At 42.2% G+C, this 19635-nt stretch overlaps 1 protein-coding gene across 2 annotated transcripts in view; it reads right to left on the reverse strand.

Moving 5' to 3' along the window:
* Window positions 1-10708: 10708 nt before the first annotated feature.
* The window catches only part of LOC126281691 (lipase 3-like), a 114257-nt gene continuing 105330 nt past the window's right edge, over window positions 10709-19635 (reverse strand). Inside the window, exons 8-9 of one of the 2 annotated variants that reach the window (XM_049980858.1) lie at window positions 18188-18330; window positions 10709-10939 (exon numbers count right to left, since the gene is read on the reverse strand). In XM_049980858.1, the coding sequence (XP_049836815.1) occupies window positions 10757-10939; window positions 18188-18330 (326 nt within the window). In that variant the 3' untranslated portion in view covers window positions 10709-10756. The remainder of the gene's footprint in view (window positions 10940-18187; window positions 18331-19635) is intronic. The other variant, XM_049980859.1, reaches the window with a different exon arrangement.

Consider the following 19635-nt stretch of genomic DNA (forward strand, 5'->3'; position numbering starts at 1 on the left):
TCTCTGAATTCCTTCACAACATCAACGATATTTTGTTGTCACCTTGTGGACGTGCTATACCGCCCGCAGACTATAAGTGGGGAAAAAGCGAGGGACTCCTTTTTTAGCACCACAACTGCACTCCGCCGTATTGTTCTAGGCCGATGTGTTCTGTGGCCCGGAGCCTGTCCGTCCTCTCACACAACGCCCGTTTCTCCTGCTTGCTCACATCCACGAGTTGACTGCGAAGCTTATGAAAGAACACCGCCACCTACGTCCCATGACCTCTGTGGGCCGCGCGGAGTAGCCGCATGGTCTAAGGTGCCTTGTCACGATCCGTGCGGCTTCCCCCATCGGAGGTTCGAGTCCTCCCTCGTGCATGGCTGTGTGTGTGTTGTCCATAAAGTAAGTCAGATTAAGTAGTGTGTAGGCTTAGGGACCTATGACTTCAGCAGTTTGGTCCCATAAGACCTTACCACAAATTTCCGATTTGACCTCTGTCGCCGGCCGGTGTGGCCGTGCGGTTCTAGGCGTTTCAGTCTGGAACCGCGTGACCGCTACGGTCGCAGGTTCGAATCGTGCCTCGGAGATGGATGTGTGTTATGTCCTTAGGTTAGTTAGATTTACGTAGTTCTAAGCCTAGGGGACTGATGACCTCAGATGTTAAGTCCCATAGTGCTCAGAGTCATTTGAACCATTTTTTACCTCTGTCTTGGTTCCTTGCTCCCTCATGCTCACCTGCTCTGGGCGGCTTAGCGTCCTCTTGTATACATCACAACATGAAAGTCTACAGGGACAGAAAAAGCACAGTACTGCCTCTGCAATCAATGCCATATCTGTTTTTACGATTGTAAGTGCAGTTGTCCCCTACAATCACCGCCATACCTGTCCTTACTAATCTAAACTCAGTTGTCCCATTCTACACGCCATTAGCATACTATTCCGTTACATCTCGACTTGTGGGTGAGAAGTGGCTTACCGGAAGGAGTTGCCACCTCTCACGTAAGCTATCATTTACTGTCCAGCACGTCACAGTACCTAATACGTACAGCCGCCAATGGAAAATCTGCCTCGAAGGGTCATTTAAAGCTTATACTAAGTCCACATTTATACTGGGAGGAGCACGTGGAGTTGCTGCCGAATTTACATACACCACAGCGACATCACAAGAACATTCTACTGCTGTCGGAAGACACACAGTGTCGGAGATCTGCCTCGTAGTGGTCTTCTGAATGAACAACACCAGCTGAAGGTTGCTACCTGCAAATTGTGGCTTGTAGGAATGAAGAGGAAAAGGCAACAGAGCTGGGCGCTGCTTTTTTTTTGGGAAGGCTGTGCAGACCCACACTGTACACAACGATCCCGACATAATTAATTTGGCGTTTCGGAGTCGTTTGCAAACAATAGTACAAACCCTGACAGCCTCCTCCTTTTTGTATTGAACTAAACTCAACGCCTACGGAGGTTGGATAAAAATATGGAAATACGATCGATGCTTGAACACAAATGAAGGTGATAGCGAAGTACGCTGCGTTGTTGTATTTGACCTCAAACAGCATCTACGCAATGTCCTTAATAGGTCGCAGGTGTTAGACGTGGCCAGAAGTCTTCTGTGTAGCTGTGAGTGCATTATTTCGGAACTAATTGAATTCGAACATGAGCAAAAAGTTGGTGCTCGTACGGTTGATGCTTCCGCAACCGAAGGGAGCCAAACACTGTTTTGTTTAAGTAAAATGTTTCCGATGTTTAGAAGTGTACAACAAGTAGTATGTGATGTTTAGTGTGTGTGAGACTCCGCGCAAATGGACCATAAGGAAACTGTAAGTACAAATTCTTCTAAATCTCGCCACTAATTTCACAGAAAGATCGACAACCAACTAAAACCTCGTGTTTTCTTATATATAGCAGTAAAGTCAACGTAATGAAGCAGACTCTCGCACATCGACATCACATAGAAATGGCATAAGGAACTCTAAAAACGCACTTGCACATGGGAATCATTTCCCGAAACGCGTCGTGCGAAAAATAAAATAAATAAAATCGTGACTGGTAGCAGATGGGTTATTTATAAACAAACCTATTAGATCCTGTAATTCTTCTTCACTTTCACTGACGATTAATGTCAGCAGTGATCGTTTCATTGATATCCTTTCGGCTTGAACCTTTCTTATATTTCCGTCATTGATTCACACACTCAACGCTAGGAGCGAAAGCCTACGTCCTGTACAGGTACATAAGGAAAAGCCCCAACAAGCTATGACCAAAATTTAAAACCAATGATAATAATTATTAGCGCGGCCGCTGTAAGCGCCGATAAAGATATATTTTGCTACGCCGGAGGGCGGATAACAAATGATTATTTTTTTTTTTTTAATATGGAGACTCTGTCTTTAGTTCTCGAGTGGAGAAGGCTTATTTTTGTAAGAAGTGTGTGGTAGCCATTTGTGTTGTCTGAATAGTAATTATTATTTGTGGAAAACCACAAAAGTTTTTCCTTTCTTCCGCGCATCATCTCAATGTCAGCGGCCTGTATCGGTAGAAGAAGCCCGATCAAGAACTGATGTTAAACACGCGGTCAAGAGAATACTAATGGTGAAAGAATACGAATATAACTAAGGACACCAGAAGTAAAAGAAAAGACAATTTATTCACAGCAAAAACTAAAAAAAAAAAATCAAGTATGCCAAGAGTATACAAGAAACTTGTTTAATTATACATATATATTTTATATATACATAAATTAGCACAACTGGCGACCTGGTGACATGACATTGAGAAAGCCGTGAAACAAGTTGTGTAAATTATTCAAAATTATTTATCACATTGTATAAGATTTTTTGTATGTACTAATTATTTTCAAATTTTCATGTGAAACATCACGACTGGGAGCAAAACAACCAGAACCAAAAATTCTTGTGGAAAAAACCAATTTAAAAATGAAGCAAAAAGAAACCAAAATTTGCGGAAAATTTTGGAAATATGTTGTTTGTTTTATCGCAGCGAAGGTAGGGCCGCTACGCAACCGCTTGCTTAGCTATGCTTGGAGCGTCTCTTGCATAATAATTAGAAATACCTTTCCTTAATTTTCTTTCCTGAATGAATTGTAGTGAATTTTTCAGAAATTTTACGTAATGAGTGGCGAGAGAAATGTTTGAAGTTTTTGTGTCATAACATTTCGTGCGTCATAAAAGTAACCATTTAACGCTTGACGACATATAAATCGTATGTTTAAATTCACAAAATAATATATTTCCATATTTTATTTTTCAAAATTTTGATTTTAATATTCAAGCAAAATGGCACAAAAATCAGATTTCATTATTGCTGACAATGGCGAAAACGCAACGAGCGAAGATGGCATGCAATTGCAGGATAGAACATCTGAAGTACCAGCGCCATGTCTTCCACACTCAGAAGTATTAAGTAGTTAAGAGATGAACATAACCGAAGTAACAAGTGGTAGTGAACTTTCACAGAGTTCTAACTTTGACGACACGTTGATTACAATAGATGAGACTACATCGCGTATCTCCGCGAGCAACTTTCTGTTCGCACAGGAAAACATAGAAAGCGCAGATAAAATGATTTTAGACGACACTTCACCGACACCCATAACACGAAATTCAAAAGATGATTTGCAGATTTCAGTTGTCAACAAACAAAGTACATTAGATAGCAACCAAAACAGCAAACTTGCCGCTATACTTCAAAAACTCGATAGCTTGAGCACAGAAAAAAAATACCAACACCAATAACACCAATTTGCGTGAAGACATAAATACAAAATATGACAGTTTGTCGCAAAGCTTATTAGATTCAAAATGGTTCAAATGGCTCTGAGCACTATGCGACTTAACATCTGTGGACATCAGTCGCCTAGAACTTAGAACTAATTAAACCTAACTAACCTAAGGACATCACACACATCCATGCCCGAGGCAGGATTCGAACCTGCAACCGTAGCAGTCTCACGGTTCCGCACTGCGCGCCTAGAACCGCGAGACCACCGCGGCCGGCTTTTAGATTCAATCGACCTAATATATGAAGAGAAAGTAGTATCAAATAGGACGTCAGACAGCCAAACACAACAACAACATGACTTGAATGGTCAATACAAAAAGCCAGACACGAACACACAGCAAAGCTAGTACGCGCAACGCAAAGATACACAAACCGTGGTAATGGATACGAGAATGGAAATGGAAGGAACAAGAGATTTAAACAAAACTTTCCCTATAACAGGAACTATTACCATCCACAAGCTAATTTCAATCCCTCCTCTCAAAATTATGCACCACGTGAAAATGAAAGCCGACCATGGTGACCGAGCAGATGTAGGCGCTACAGTCTGGAACCGCGCGACCGCTACGGTCGCAGGTTCGAATCCTGCCCGGGCATGGATGTGTGTGATGTCCTTAGGTTAGTTAGGTTTAATTAGTTCTAAGTACTAGGTGACTGATGACCTTAGAAGGTAAGTCTCATATTGCTTACTTGTCAGGGCCATTTGAACCATTTGTAAATGAAAACAGGCAGCCGCATCGGTGGCCGGCGCGCGGCAACAACAACAACATACAACAAGCCGTACCGCTGCCAAACTTAGCGCAGCAAAATCAGAATACGGCAACATTTCATAACAGCCATATGAACACACGAGAAAGCATGTTTCGAACTGGGAATGACACACACTGGAGAAACAATCACACAGTACAACTGTCCCGTGCACCGAAGTAGATCAGACAGCACCGCAGGAAAACCCGCATCGGTCTTAGTTCAGCCCCATACTATAGACCTTATAAGCGATGGAGGCAAACCAGATTTGCAAAAATGTTTCGTACGATTCAATGAACAAGGAGACGTAAAGGACGATCTATACCAACATGAACTAAAATCGGCGAAAAATACACTGGAATAACAAGAGCAAGCAGTAACCTGAGTGAAAATTTTTGGTATAAACACACAGTTAATACTTGATACAGGGTCCATGACTAATTTAATGTCTGAAGCATTTTTCACTGAATTAAAAAGACGGAATAAATTTCCTGCTCTGCCAGTGCAAAACTGCAAAGTACAAACCGCTACTGGCGGCAAAACCAAGCTCTTATCACCGTTAGCATTGAACAGTTCTCTGTGCAGTGTAATTTTTTAATAGTAGATAAACTTATAATCAACTGCTCAAGCAGTATGTGCACATTTAGAACCTACAAGACACAAACAGACATAGATAATGGTAAGTGCCATGTCTTTGTGATGGAGGAAATATTTTCTATCAGCGTGATTACCACACCGAAGAGGTATGACAAAGTAAACCCAGAACACCATGTCACTGTACAGTATTCATAACCCACCGTGGATTTTGTGAACAAATGTTATAACGAACACGAGAACGACAACGAAGTTAACCAGGAATTAGTAGAACAAAAACTGAGCGAATCAAATATTCTAGATGCTACACAACGACAAGAGCTTTCTGACTTACTTTTTAAATATGCAAGTCTTTTTAATAAGAATCCAGGAGTAATCAAAGATTATGAAGATAAACTTAATGTCTATCCTCACGAAACATTTTGTGTTATGTTTTACCCTGTATCGTGGGCAAAACGTGAAGCAGTTAAGCAGGAAATCAATAGACTGTGCGAATGGGGAATCATACAGCCATCATTTTCTCCATATTGCAGACCAATACTACCAGTTAGCAAACCTGATGGATCAGTTCGAAAAGCTTTAGACACCAAAGGCATAAACAAAATCCTAGTACCAATAAGAACAAAACCAGATAATTTAGATGAAAAATTCCAGATTGAGAATTGCTAAAATTTCATAACACCAAATATTTCCGCCCCTTGACCTTAAAAAATCTTACTGGCAAATAAAGTTACAAGAGGAGAGTAGAAAATACACAGCATTTGTCTGCAATGGTAGGAGTTATGAATTTCAAGTTCTACCCTTTGGTTGAAACATTAGCGCAGGCGTATTTATATCAGCCTTGGACAGGGTCTTAGGACCTGACTTGCTCAGTAAAGTTACCATTTATGTTGTCGATATGTTAATAGTCACGTCAACTTGGGCAGAACATATCAGTATAATAGAAAAGGTATTTCAGATTTGTATAAACTACGGAGCAGCAGTAAATCTAAAGAAATCTAACTTTGGCAAGGAACAAGTGAAATTTTTAGGACATATCGTATCAGAACAGGGTATATTGCCAGACCCAAAGAAACATGATGCCGTACGTAATGGCCCACCCCCGAGGAACGGAAAACAATTGAAAGCATATCGAGGACTAACTTCCTTTTTCCGAAAATTTATACAACAGCAGCTTATGAATAGCGATGCCCTACTTAACCTGATGAGAAAGAATAAGCCTTGGTTATGGGATGAGAGATGCCAGGAAGACTTTACCAAAATTAAAAATGCATTATTATTAGCAAACATTTTGAGTCATCCTGACATGTCCAAAGACTTTTGTTTAAGCACGGACGCCTCATCTCAAGGGCTAGGGGCATGTTTGTTCCAGATACAAGAAGAAAAAGGGAAAACCGTACCCAAAGTCATCAGCTTTCCCATCAGAACTTTATTAGAGGCGGAAAGATCATACTCCGTATCAGAACTGGAAAGTTTAGCAGTAATTTGGGCGTTTAAGAAATTTGAGTATTTTCTTTGAGGTAAAAACACTAAAGTCAATTGTGATCACCAATCATTATCTTTTATGTTAACATGTAAAATGTTACACCGAAGACTTGTGAGGTGGAGTTTGTACCTGCAGGAATTCAATTTTGAAATAATATACATAAACGGCAGTCAGAATGTTATTGCAGATGCATTATCCAGATTACCGCAGGGACTAGACGAGTTCAGTGAACTGTCTGAACACGATTCAGAAATCCATACATTATTGATGCAAAGTAGTACACAAAAACTAGACTACAAAAATTTGGTAAACAAATGGGAATAATACAACAGCAAGACAACAGGTGGAAAAGGTAATACAAAATCTTAACCGGAATGCAAACCACAAGGTAAGTAAATGGTATCAGTTATACAAAGGCGTTTTGTTCCACCGGAAGCACGAAAGTTCTAACCATTGGTATGTATGCCTTGCAGAGGAATATATCGATGAATTTAGCAAACACACACACACGAACTGTGGGGACACACCGGAGTAACAAAATGTAGAGACAAGATTTCCAAACTTCGTTTCTTTCCTAATTTACGACGATGTGTTCCACAAATATTGAAAAATTGTGCTATTTGCCAAAGAACAAAACCATCCAATGTGTCAAACTTTACAGAACTACACCCCATACTAACCAAAGCTCCATTGGAAATGGTTTCTCTTGATATCGTAGTGCCATATCCTAGAGCAAAAGGTGATGTCAAATGCATAATAGCCCTTTATGATATTTTCACAAAATGCATCAAACTTTATGGTATCAAAATCACTACAGGCAGTAGCATCATAAGGAGAATTGAAGAGGATTATTTAAGAAGAGTAGGGAAACCCAAAGTCATATTTACAGACAATGTAGCCTATTTCGTAGGAAGAAAATGGAAACAGTTCATGAGCACTATTGGTATTAAACACATCTTGGTAAGTTTTTTCCACCCAGAAGCAAGTCCCGTGGAGGGGGTGTTTAAAGAATTTAGTAGATTTATAAGGACTTTGCTCATAATAAACATTCGCAATGGACTGAATACGTGACTCCATTTATGCAAATAGTAAACAATCTCCCCCACTCTTCCACAGGTTTCACTTCTAATGAACTTATGTTTAACACAAAGCAAACTGATGAATAGTAGTCACCCATAGTAAAATAACCTGCTAAAGGGTTAATTTTACAGGATGAAATCAAACAAGCAGTAATTACGCTGGAGAATAGAGCAGAAGACGGAAACAGAATATACAAAAAAAAGCTAAAACGAGTTACACATTTTTTCGAAGGGAACGGGTCCTCTTGAGAACACATCCCAAATCGACAAATATCGGTAAGTTGAAGAGAAAATAGAAATTAATATACTCAGGGCCCTATATTATTGCAAAAATACCTTATCCTGGAACTTATAGGTTGGTATATGAAAGAACAAGGAGAGACAAAGGTCTCCACCCTCACAAAGACTTAAAAGCTTTTCACGAGTAGTGACATAATGTCACAGCAGTTTTCTTGTCGTAAAATATATTTATAAGTAGCGTCATAGTTTTATAAGTAAGAAATTTTATTATGTGTATTTTTAAATGCAATGTGTATAAACTCAAGTAATTTTCTTGTTTTGTAAGCAAAGACAAACATTTGTTTGGGAGGAATTCGAAAAAACACAGCTTCACACGAAGAGAAATGCAAACTGGAGCAGCGTAAGACTCAACTGTGCGTGCTCAACTATGCATGTTTACGTCAGTACAAGGAAAGAGACATTGACCTTGCCCAAGCGCAACAGGCTAACACGCGGCGCAACCAAATAGAAACGCAAAGCTGCACAAGTATTAAGCCCAATTTCAAAATAAATAATAACACGTAACAACGATATTTACTATCAGGGAACGAAGCAATATGATAATATTTTGGCCGGCTGGAGTAGCCGAGCGGTTCTAGGCGCTTCAGTCTGGAACCGTACGACCGCTACGGTCGCAGGTTCGACTCCTGCCTCGAGCATGGATGTGTATGATGTTCTTAGGTTCTAGGCGCTTCAGTCTGGAACCGTACGACCGCTACGGTCGCAGGTTCGACTCCTGCCTCGAGCATGGATGTGTATGATGTCCTTAGGTTAGTTAGGTTTAAGTAGTTTTAAGTTCTAGGGCTCAAATGGCTCTGAGTACTATGGGACTTAACATCTGTGGTGGTCATCACTCCCCTAGAACTTAGAGTTACTTAAACCTAACTAACCTAATGACATTACACACATTCATTCCCGAGGCAGGAGTCGAACCTACGACCGTAGCGGTCGCGCGGTTCCAGACTGAAGCGCCTAGAACCGCTCTGCCACACCGGCCGGCCCAGACTTTAATGCTGGGCAGAGTACAAGTGTGTCCGAACACAGAGTGCACCGAACACTCCTAACGATGTACTTCATCAGAAGACGACCCATGCTTTTGCGACTGTTAACACGACATCGGCAGCACGTGACGATCGGCACAGGATGTTGGCGCAGTGGCAGAGTATTGCATGATCTGATAAACCCTGATACCTTCTTCTTCATGCCGATGGGAGGACGAGAACCCGTCGTCTACCAGGGGAACAACTCGTTGACACCTGTACTGCAGGACGGAGACAAGGTGTCGGCGGGTTCATTATGATGTGGGCATCCATATGTGCAGTGGAGCTCGTGCAAGGTACGATGACGTTCAAGGTGTATCGTTCACTGGCTGCAGACCACGTACACCCACTTCGTGTTGATCATGTTTTCCGACGGCGGTGTCATTTGTCAACAAGATAATGTGCCATATCACAAGGTGGGGAGTGTGATGGAGTGGTTCGAGGAACATGGTGGCGAATTCCAATTGATGTTCTGGCTCCACAACTCGCCAAATCTGAACCCTATCCAACACGTCTGGGATGTGATTGTAGTTGGCGTCAGAGCTCAAATCCATATTTCCCGGAATTTACGAATATTAGGTGACTTGTATGTGTAGATTTGGTGCCAACTCCCTCCACTTACTTACCGAGGCCGCACTGCTTCCATGCCCCGACGTGTCGCTGCTGTTACCAGTGCTAAAGGAGGGCATTCCGGCTATTAGGTAGGCGGCCATAATGTCCTGGTTGACCAGTGCATACCAGCATGTCAAAGCCAAAACAACTGTTACATACAATATCATACACAGCGCACTGAATATACATCATGAACACTTTCTTTAAAGTTTTGGGAAAGGTCTGTTCCCGCATTGAAGCCATTCACAACAGACAAACAGCATAGCTCAGTAGGTGAATGCAGACTAAGCCGGCCGCCCCTTCAGAACAGAGCGGTGGACTCGCCCATCGCTGAGAGCAACCGTGTGTTTCTGCATAGCTCATCTGCTGTAGATGTTAACTAGTCTAAAACCTTTTTTTTTGTTATTTCTTCCACTCAGTGCCAAACTGCAAATCCAAAAGTTCAGGGCTCAAGCCCTAGTACCTTTAGGACGTAATCTGTCATTTATCACTTCATCACAATTTGCAATTAGTTTTTAATTTGAGAAATTATGTACTGTTGTTCAGGGCCCACGTTAAACGTGGGTCCCCTGATAAAACTGGTTCAAATGGCTCTGAACACTATGAGACTTAACATCTGAGGTCACCAGTCCCCTAGACTTAGAACTACTTAAACCTAACTAACCTAAGGACATCACACAAATCCATGCCCGAGTCAACATTCGAACCTACGATCGTAGCGGCGGTTCCGGATTGAAGCGCCTAGAATCGCTCGGCCACAACGGCCGGCTGGTCCCCTGATATATGGCAAGCTAAGCCAATTCAGGAGGAAGGCTGGAGCATTTTACGTCCGAAGGGACGATACCTAATAAAACACTGTGCAGCACAAGCCACCCTCAAGACGAGAATTGCTTAATACTTATTGCCATCAAGTACTCACGTAAATTTAACCACAAATTCATGTAGTTTTCTTTTGCATTTGCTTTTTCTCATACCATAAATCGCATGAGCGGAATTATTTTTAATCAACGTCTGTAAAAGGACAACAATGGAAAGTTAGCAATACAGCCACAGCGTACAATAAAGGATGTTCTATTTAAATAATATAAATATATTTTTGTCATCTTTGTTTTTACTCCTCCCTCAACAAGAAGACATCGTTACGATCCCCTGGTTTTGTTAAAAGGGTGGTGCAAGAAACGCGTCATTTGTTCGAATATCTTCTCGTAGACGAGCTCCCTTGCATGGATTCCCCAAATGAAATCCAGATGCGACCACTCGTCCATATCTACGCGGAATAGTCCGATGGGGTTCTTCAGCTCCTTATATGCTTTCTTCACATCCTGCAAAATAAAAAAAAAACAGTTTTAGTGTTGCTTTGTAAGGCAATGATAAAGTGCGGAATGAAAATGATAAATTCTAAGTATAAAACAAAAGGGCAAATGTAGCAGTTCTGCATAAGCCTCTGTTTGTCGATCTTAATGGATAGTGTATTGTGGAATAATAATTTTATTGGCGTTTAGATCTACAAGAAAATTGTCCTTAGCTATTTAATACGAAACAAGTTTGTAGAGCGAATTACATCGTTTCCTTATCTGAGGTTCACTTTTACCAATAATTCATCCGTAACGTTACTGATAATGCTGGAAACAGCATCAGAGACGACGACTCGTAATGGAGACAGTAACACTTCAATTGCTTCAAATGCGTAGCCGCATCTTTTCCAATACTGTAACATACAATTTCATAGTTTGCATATGTCTTTTTCATTAGTAGCATTTTACGTGCTTTTGAGTTACTGCCCCGTGTATGTTGCGTCGCACTAGGAAAATTATCTAGCCCCCCCCCCTCCGATTAGCTGAAGCTTGCCAATCTTGTGAAGGAACTTGGACAGAGAGCTCCCGTAGCATCATAAAATAAGAGACCACCGTATTACGTCTCCACACCGACTGTTCCCATTCATTTGCGAACAATGACCGTCTCAAAGCAGGCTTGACACAATGCAGGCGACGTTGTTCGCACGTATTCCAGGTGTTTTCTATTAAAACTTCTGCACTCCGGGTCACGGAGGTGTGCTGTATTCCTCTTCCACGTGCCTCGACTCTCCTACACCCGTTGTCATCGGAGCGGGGCCGTACATATATGCGCTGTATGATCCGAGCATACCACAGACCACAATTCTGCGTCAAGGATAGCATTTGTAAGACTGCGTGTGACACAAAGTCGATCGATACGACTTGTAACATATGTATATCCGCGACGGTCGCCATGCATACATTCCCAAGATCAATGAAATTCATACCCCGCACCAGCAGCAGGATCTCCTGGCATGAGATATTGCTTGGCTGCCGACCTTCGGGGCGAGCACGCAGCTGAAATCGCCTACAAATAGAAAATGGTCATCTCTACCCGAGACGGGGAAATCTGCTCCGCATGAAGCCTGGAACGGTCCCGCCGCCTGTCTGTACCAGACAGACCTTATATATTGATAATTCCGAAGTACAACCACTGTTAACGCGAGTCATCTTGCTGATGGCAGATACACCACATTCTCATCCTCCTATTAGGGATGGGGATAACCGACCGGTTAAAATCGACACCTGTATTTTGGTTCTGAATAACTGGCGTTTTTCGGTTTGATCTCGTTTATAACAGGTCGTCTTCAGTTATTTCTAATAAATAACTAAGAAAACGAAATAACGATTAACCATAGTAACAGTGTTAAAATTTTTGTTTTTGTATAAACCTTTTTTTTTAAAAATGAATGACTTTTATTCGTAATTTTCATTGGTTTCAAATATTGCGTTAACATAGAAAACTGGAAAAGCGATCAGCACTATTTAATAACAATTTTAAAGTGGGACACACTTGCAGATAGACGACACGGTAAACGAAAGGGGCTGCTAACTAAATTCTGAAATCCGATCTTCCCCGAGGATGTAGAGCAAATATTATTACCACCAACTTTCAAATCGCGCAATGATCACCATTGAAAGATAAGGGAAATTAGAACTCATACTGAGGAGTTCAGACAGTCTTTTTTCCCTCGTGCGGTCCGCGAGTGGAACGGGGGCGGGGGCAAATGTGAATTTTGGCGCGAGTACCCTCCGCCACACACCGCATGGTGGTTAGCGGTCTATATATGTTGATGTACGTAGAGTCAGAGTGGGCAATAAACACGTGACATAGGAATCAGTACAGAACTGCTGAAACAATGATGTCCCTTTTCCCACGCGTTGTGGCTTAAGGTACGCGTCTTCGTACAATATGCATCGGGTGTATATGGTAGTTTTTCTCTGTCGCTACTGTCATACGTTGTATTGCAGCGTGGCACCAGCTCTAGTCTGGAAACATTTTCACGGAGGGATGCTGCAATCAATTACAATGCTTCATTTGCTTTAAGAGTTTAAAGATTTGTCTGATTTCTATCGTAAGTATTATTTCTCGTGTCAACCTCTGTTTTTCTCGACACATATTAATCTTGCAGGGATGAATGAAATATAGCTGGAAAGGTTTCTTATCCGTTTTCTGACATTCCGTTTCGATTTTCCGCTAAAACTTACTGTTTCTGGAAAGTTTTAACGTAAAAGAGACTTTTAACTACATCGCGAAAAAGGGCATCACGGATGTCGAGGTTCTTAACAGTATTTTACGAAGATGGATTATTAAACACGAATTTTTAAAGGCTCCATTTTCATATCAGGTCATTACAAATACCGTTTTATTTGTTTTAAAGAATTTATTAAATAGATAATTTGTATACAGCATTGCGATGGTAATAACCGTTACCACTGCCATAGTCTGTTACCTCTGCCCGTCGTACAAGCTGACTTTTCTAAATGAATCTACTTTTAGAAACGACAAACATATTTATCACTGTCGCCTTGAATTACAGGTTACCTACTGGTTCTAGACATAACGTACTTATACAAAGTACGAAGTGCAATTAAGATCTGAAAATTCAGTTAGAGATTATTGTGGCCTTAGTGATGTCCCAGGTAACAAGCAAACATTATTTTCTAACTTATATTTATATCCTTGTATTTTATATTCTTATTTCTCATTAAACTTCTCTTTAAGAATAGGTAAGTGTAAATATGACTGTCGAAAGTTAGAAATTACAGGCTAGAATTCACTAATATGTGTATACAAGGCGGTTTCATAAATTCATGATTATTATTTCACGTAATTCGGTTAGTTTTTTAAAGATGTTTTGTATTCAGTACCACGACTACTCTTATAGCAACGGCTACACTTATTCCAAATAGTGCGATTATTTAAACATAAAAAGTCCTACAGTTTCTCACATGTCCTCTGGTAAATCAATAAAAGAGGAAGGAAATTATGGTGAGAGTAATAAATTAAAAACTTAACAATTCAGTCTTCGTATACAGTAAAAATAGAATGTAGCTGATCCACTGTCTATGTCTATATAATATACCTTTATCTGCTTGTAGCGCTTGAAATCGGATAAATTAACACGAAAAACTGAGTTTTCCAACGTCAGTTCTCATTAATCGTAATGCTCAAATAGTGGTATGATGCCCGATTTTTGAGCATAGATTCAAAAATTTAGAATTTTTAGGAGAATACTGGTAATTTTCTGTAGAATTCAACCAGTTATCACTTTTAGAGAATAGCTCTGAGCGGATTAACTGTTCTTTTATTAGCCTATTTAACTTAATATTTTTCTGCAAATGGTTCAAATGGCTCTGAGCACTATGGGACTTAACTTCTGAGTTCTTCAGTCCCCAAGAACTTAGAACTACTTAAACCTAACTAACCTAAGGACATCACACACATCTACTCCCGAGGCAGGATTGGAACCTGCGACCGTAGCGGTCGCGCGGTTCCAGATATAGCGCCTAGAACCGCTCGGCCACTCGGCCCGGCAATATTTTTCTTCTTTGTGGAATCTTGAAACTGAAAGATCAAAATTTTTTGAATTGTTATGTGGAAAGAGCCTGCTCTTGAGCGTGAATGTGGCCATTGTCCTTGCTGTGCACATCGCTGTCTCGCGTTGAGCGCATCAGGCACGTGTCCGACGGTGACAGGCGTCCTTGTGATGTCTCCGAGATATTTGTTTGCGCGCCTGCGCCTCCATATCGTAATGAGGATTATGTGGTGGTTAGTTGGCATTCATTATGTCATTTACATTTTCTTTTAAATATGATTGTACACGTAACGTTGCTCAAAACAGATTAGGTACTAATATTTTCTTACTTGGCAGTTTCAGATATGTCATAGACACCAGAATCCACTACATCGGAGGTCATGTTTCCAAATTTGTATTCTTTGCATCGTTATTGTCCTTTCAGTTTCTAGCAGTTTGTTGAGGAGGTTCACCTGCACCAACTTTTTCAGTTGTCCATACGACAGGCTTCTGTATTGCTGTGCTACTAAGTAGTTTAAGCGAAGATATTTGTCTATAGCTTTGACATGCACATTTAATAAATTTACAAGCTGTTCCTTCCTTGTTTTTCTCCTTCGACATTTATTTTATTCTTTACTGTGTTAAAAATGGAGACGTTGTATCGTATTTGTAGTTACAACTGAGTGAAATCCGTAATTAGCACTCGTGACGTCGCATCGCAAATTTTCGCTCGAGTGATCTCCAGTAGTGGAGTACCATACGAGTCCTCTTTCTGAAAAATCGTGCATAAATTCAGTATCTTTCTTTGGAGTCAACAGACTTCACTGCGTATAAATCGCCTTAAAGCATAACAGTATTACAGTAGTACACATCGAGACATACATAGACACCAGCTGTCTACCGTCTGCTAAACACCATAGACTGATGAGCCGAAACATATGGACCAGCTGCTTAATAGGTTGTTCGTGGTGGGTCTTTGGAATGACGTACATTACTGATTCTACGTATATGGGATCCGACAGGTTGTTGCTAGGTTTGTGGAGGTACATAGCGTTAGATATCTCTGCACAGGTGATGTAATTCGCGTAAATTACTATGATTTGCGTGCGCGATGATAACGCCCGTTAGCGACCCAGATGCGTTCCATACAAATTACATCAGGCGGATTTTGTGGCCGAGACTTAAGTTTGAGTTCACTATAATGCTGCTCAAACCACTGTATACAGTTATGCCTCCGAAGGGTGAACAATTATACTCGTGAAACACATCTCCATCAGGAAAGACATTAAGTATGAAGGGATGCAGGTGGTTCGCAGCTGTCAGCATGTCTTCAGTTACCATGATGAGTCCCATGGAAGCGCAGTAAAATGTCTCCATAGCATGCTACTGCTCCAACCAGCGCATGTCCGTGGCGCGCTGCACGTTTCGAGCCGCCGTTCACCTCGATGGCGTTTATGGAGACGACCATTGGCCTAGAGTAGCAAACTTGCAATTGCCCTCTGGGTCAACACGTTTCCATTGATCGACGGTCGAATTCCCAAAGTCCTGAACCTAATGCAGTCGTAACTGACGATGTCGTTGGGACAACATCTGAACACGTAATGTTAGTCTGCTGCGGAGGTCCATTTTCAACTACCTGTATGTTCGATGATCGGTGTGCTCCGAAACACTTGCCGGTCGGTGTGGCCGAGCGGTTCTAGGCCTTACAGTCTGGCCTGGGATGGGAGATTTTTTCCCCTCGGGGACTGGGTGTTGTGCTGTCCTCATCATCATTTAATCCCTATTGTCGAGGCGCAAGTGGCCCAATGTGGCGTCGCACTTAAAAGACTTGCACTTGGCGGCCGAACTTCCCGCCTGGGAACGCCCGGCAACTGACGCCATATGATTGTTTCCATATTTTTTGTGTTGTTCATAACTCCATGGAGAGACTAATGTTTTTTATATATATTTACCTATACAAATATACCTTTCTTAATCATTATTTTGTAAGTTATGAAGGAAATACCCTTCCTGAAACACTCTGTTTTTACTGTATACAATGTCTGGGTGGCAATCCAGTGAAGCTCAGCATATGAATGTTCCTGTCAGATTAAAACTATGTGTCTGGTAGAGGACCAGCATACAGGTTTTATTGGCGAGGAAATTTCGTAGCGCTGGCCGGTGTGGCCGTGCGGTTCTAGGCGCTTCAGTCTGGAACCGCGTGACCGCTACGGTCACCGATTCGAATCCTGCCTCGGCATGGATGTGTGTGATGTCCTTAGGTTAGTTAGGTTTAAGTAGTTCTAAGTTCTTGGGGACTGATGAACTCAGAAGTTAAGTCCCACAGTGCTCAGAGCCATTTGAACCATTTTTTCGGAACACTTGTTCGTGCACCAGTATTGCGTTTTTTCGGCAGAGATGCCATAGAGCACCTCTATCGTACTTTGTTCGTGCAAAGGTTATTGTGTTCTTTCGGCAGAGATGCCATGGATCACGTCTTTCTTACTTTATAGAGCAGACAAGCCCTCGAACCGCACGTTCTGTGAAGAGTCGTGGACGTCCAGCCATTTAGCGGCTAGTGGTACTTTCACCATCCTTCTACCACTTTCCTAGACGCTCACAACAGTAACACGTGAACATTCGACCGGCTTCGCCATTTTCGAGATACTCGTTCACAGGCTCTGCGTAATAATAATCTGCCCTTTGTCAAATTCGCTTATCCCCATGGGTTTCCCCATTTGCAGCCGATATCTTCGCTAGGATGATCCCCCGTCCGTGTCAGCTCCGCTTACATACTTTTGTTACCGTGTCACATGCCCGCAACGCCACTAGGCGGCATCCGTCTTCACGGTGGGCAGTGGTCATGTTTTGGCCGATCTGTGTAAGAGATTCTCACGAAACACAGGACGGAGTGAGCTAGGACGCTCGCAGATGCAGATGCGCGCTTACGCAGTTGCAAATGTTTTGCGCTTGTTTTTTTTTTCTTTATTACTTTTTTAAACCTTCACATAAGATGGGCCGGCAGCGGCCTATCCATGCCGCTCTTCGCCCACAGAAAAAACATACAAGAAGCATTAAGACATAAAAACAGATGTACATGTAGGATAAAAACAGGCCACAGACAAATGAAAAAGAAATGAAGTCGTTCACGGAAGGCACTGGTCGCACAGGGAAGTTCAGCTCAGTACACAAATGTAGACAGACAGTTGGACACGTGAACGTAAGAGCACTGACGAAGAAACACCTTTGCACTAAGACGACGATAAAGACTAACACAATGAGGGGGTTTCTTCGGCACACTATAAACACACTTTCGCACGAAAAACAGGAGCAAGGTGGGGGGGGGGGGGCGCCACAGGGAAATACAGGTGAGTAGGGGGGGATAGGGGCGAGGATGCCAAGTGGACAGAAGATGGGAGGGAAAGGGGAGAGGGAATGGGGGGGGGACCTGGGAGGGGGAGGAGAGGGAGAGAGGATGGGGGAAGTGAGGAGGTAGAGAAGGGAAGGAGGGTGCCCTGGAGGAAAAACACAGGAGGAGGAAGGGGACGATTAAATCTGGTCGGAGGAGTGGATGGATTGCACTTGAGCAAAGTTGAACATAAGTGTATCGTGTGGAGGCAGATATAAAGAGTACAATGAGCGCTCGTTATGTGGATTTCGAGCGTCCCTTCAGTTGTGGATATAAGTGTAGGATTCGCCTTGAAATGACAAAGCGTATCTGCTAACAGATGGAACTGACCTGCTCGCGGGCCAGACAGTCGTTGTTCCCGTAGTACAAGGCGACAGGCGCAGTGGCGGCGGACAGCCGGTAGTCCGGGGGGGTGCGGCTGCCGTAGCGCTCGCGGTTCGCCGCCGGCCCGAAGTCGAACTGCCGGAAGTGGCCTGCAACACCAACGCCACGCGTCGTATTCCGTCGTATTTGTACTCGCGGCTGATGCCAAGTTGCGACCAAAATCAGCAAAGTACTTACCAAGCCTTCCAGCAACGTGTGCAGTCGTGATCACGGGGAAAGAGGGGCGTGGGGTGGGGGAGTTCTTTCTTTAACCGAAAGTGCAACCGTCCCTGCTTCCTCAGCATTTTCAGCATTCTGTCACTAAACCAGAGTGAGTCTTTTCCATTCTTCATCTACTTATTCGGCATATACTTCTCCAGAGTGTGATTTACAGTCCGTTCGAACTTAGTGCGATTTACAACCCGTTTAAACTAGACCGGTAATTCGCCTGCGTTCGTCATATTGGAACTAAATGATGTACAGTCACTGTCTAAGTGGGATACCAACAACTGCCTATCAGCTCTTTCTAGCAAAAATGCTTACCTAACTTTCTAGGTGGATTTATAAACTTTATTAACCATCGTCACTTTGATGACATTATGATTACTAATCCCTGTCTGACACTGTCGATAAGATCAGGCCTGTTTGTATCTGCTAAGTCCAAAATATTTCATTTGTGTCTAAGCTGTCGAACTAGCTGTTCAAGATAGTCTTCGAAAAACGTCTTCAGAACTACTACAAATGACAGTTCATTACCTACAATGAAACCATAGACTCCCAGTCTATACTTGGTATGTAATGGCGCCTCCAACTAATACTGTATGAACTGGGAATTTCCGTGCATTTGAGCGTAGACATTACATAAATGATTTTAAAACTGTCACCATGGAATAGGAGAGCCAGTAAAAATCCCATAATTAATTTGAGTTCATAAAGATTTATTACATGCGTCCTTAGTCCGACTCAATTTTAACCTCAACATATACAATATTTTTGTCGATAGCGATAAATATTCTGCCCCCCTCTGGCATATAATCTGTATTTTCGATATGCGATCGATACCTCGCTTAATATTTCACCACTTTCTTTTGAGTTTTAGCCATCTCTCGGATCCGAGTGTAATTTGAGCTTCGCGCAGTCTGGAACCGTGCGACTGCTACGGTCGCAGGTTCGAATCCTGCCTCGGGCATGGATGTGTGTGATGTCCTTAGGTTAGTTAGGTTTAAGTAGTTCTAAGTTCTAGGGGACTGATGACCACAACACTTGAGTCCCATAGTGCTCAGAGGCATTTGAACCATTTTAATTTGAGCTTTACAGCTTCCCTGGTTGGCAGTCAATTCAGTCGGCACTTTATTATAAATACCTCGACACTTTCCTATTAATATTTTAACGTTCAAAGAGTCTTTTCTTTGTAC

The sequence above is a fragment of the Schistocerca gregaria genome, chromosome 7 (assembly GCF_023897955.1).
Source record: "Schistocerca gregaria isolate iqSchGreg1 chromosome 7, iqSchGreg1.2, whole genome shotgun sequence".
Classification (NCBI taxonomy): Eukaryota; Metazoa; Arthropoda; class Insecta; order Orthoptera; family Acrididae; genus Schistocerca; species Schistocerca gregaria.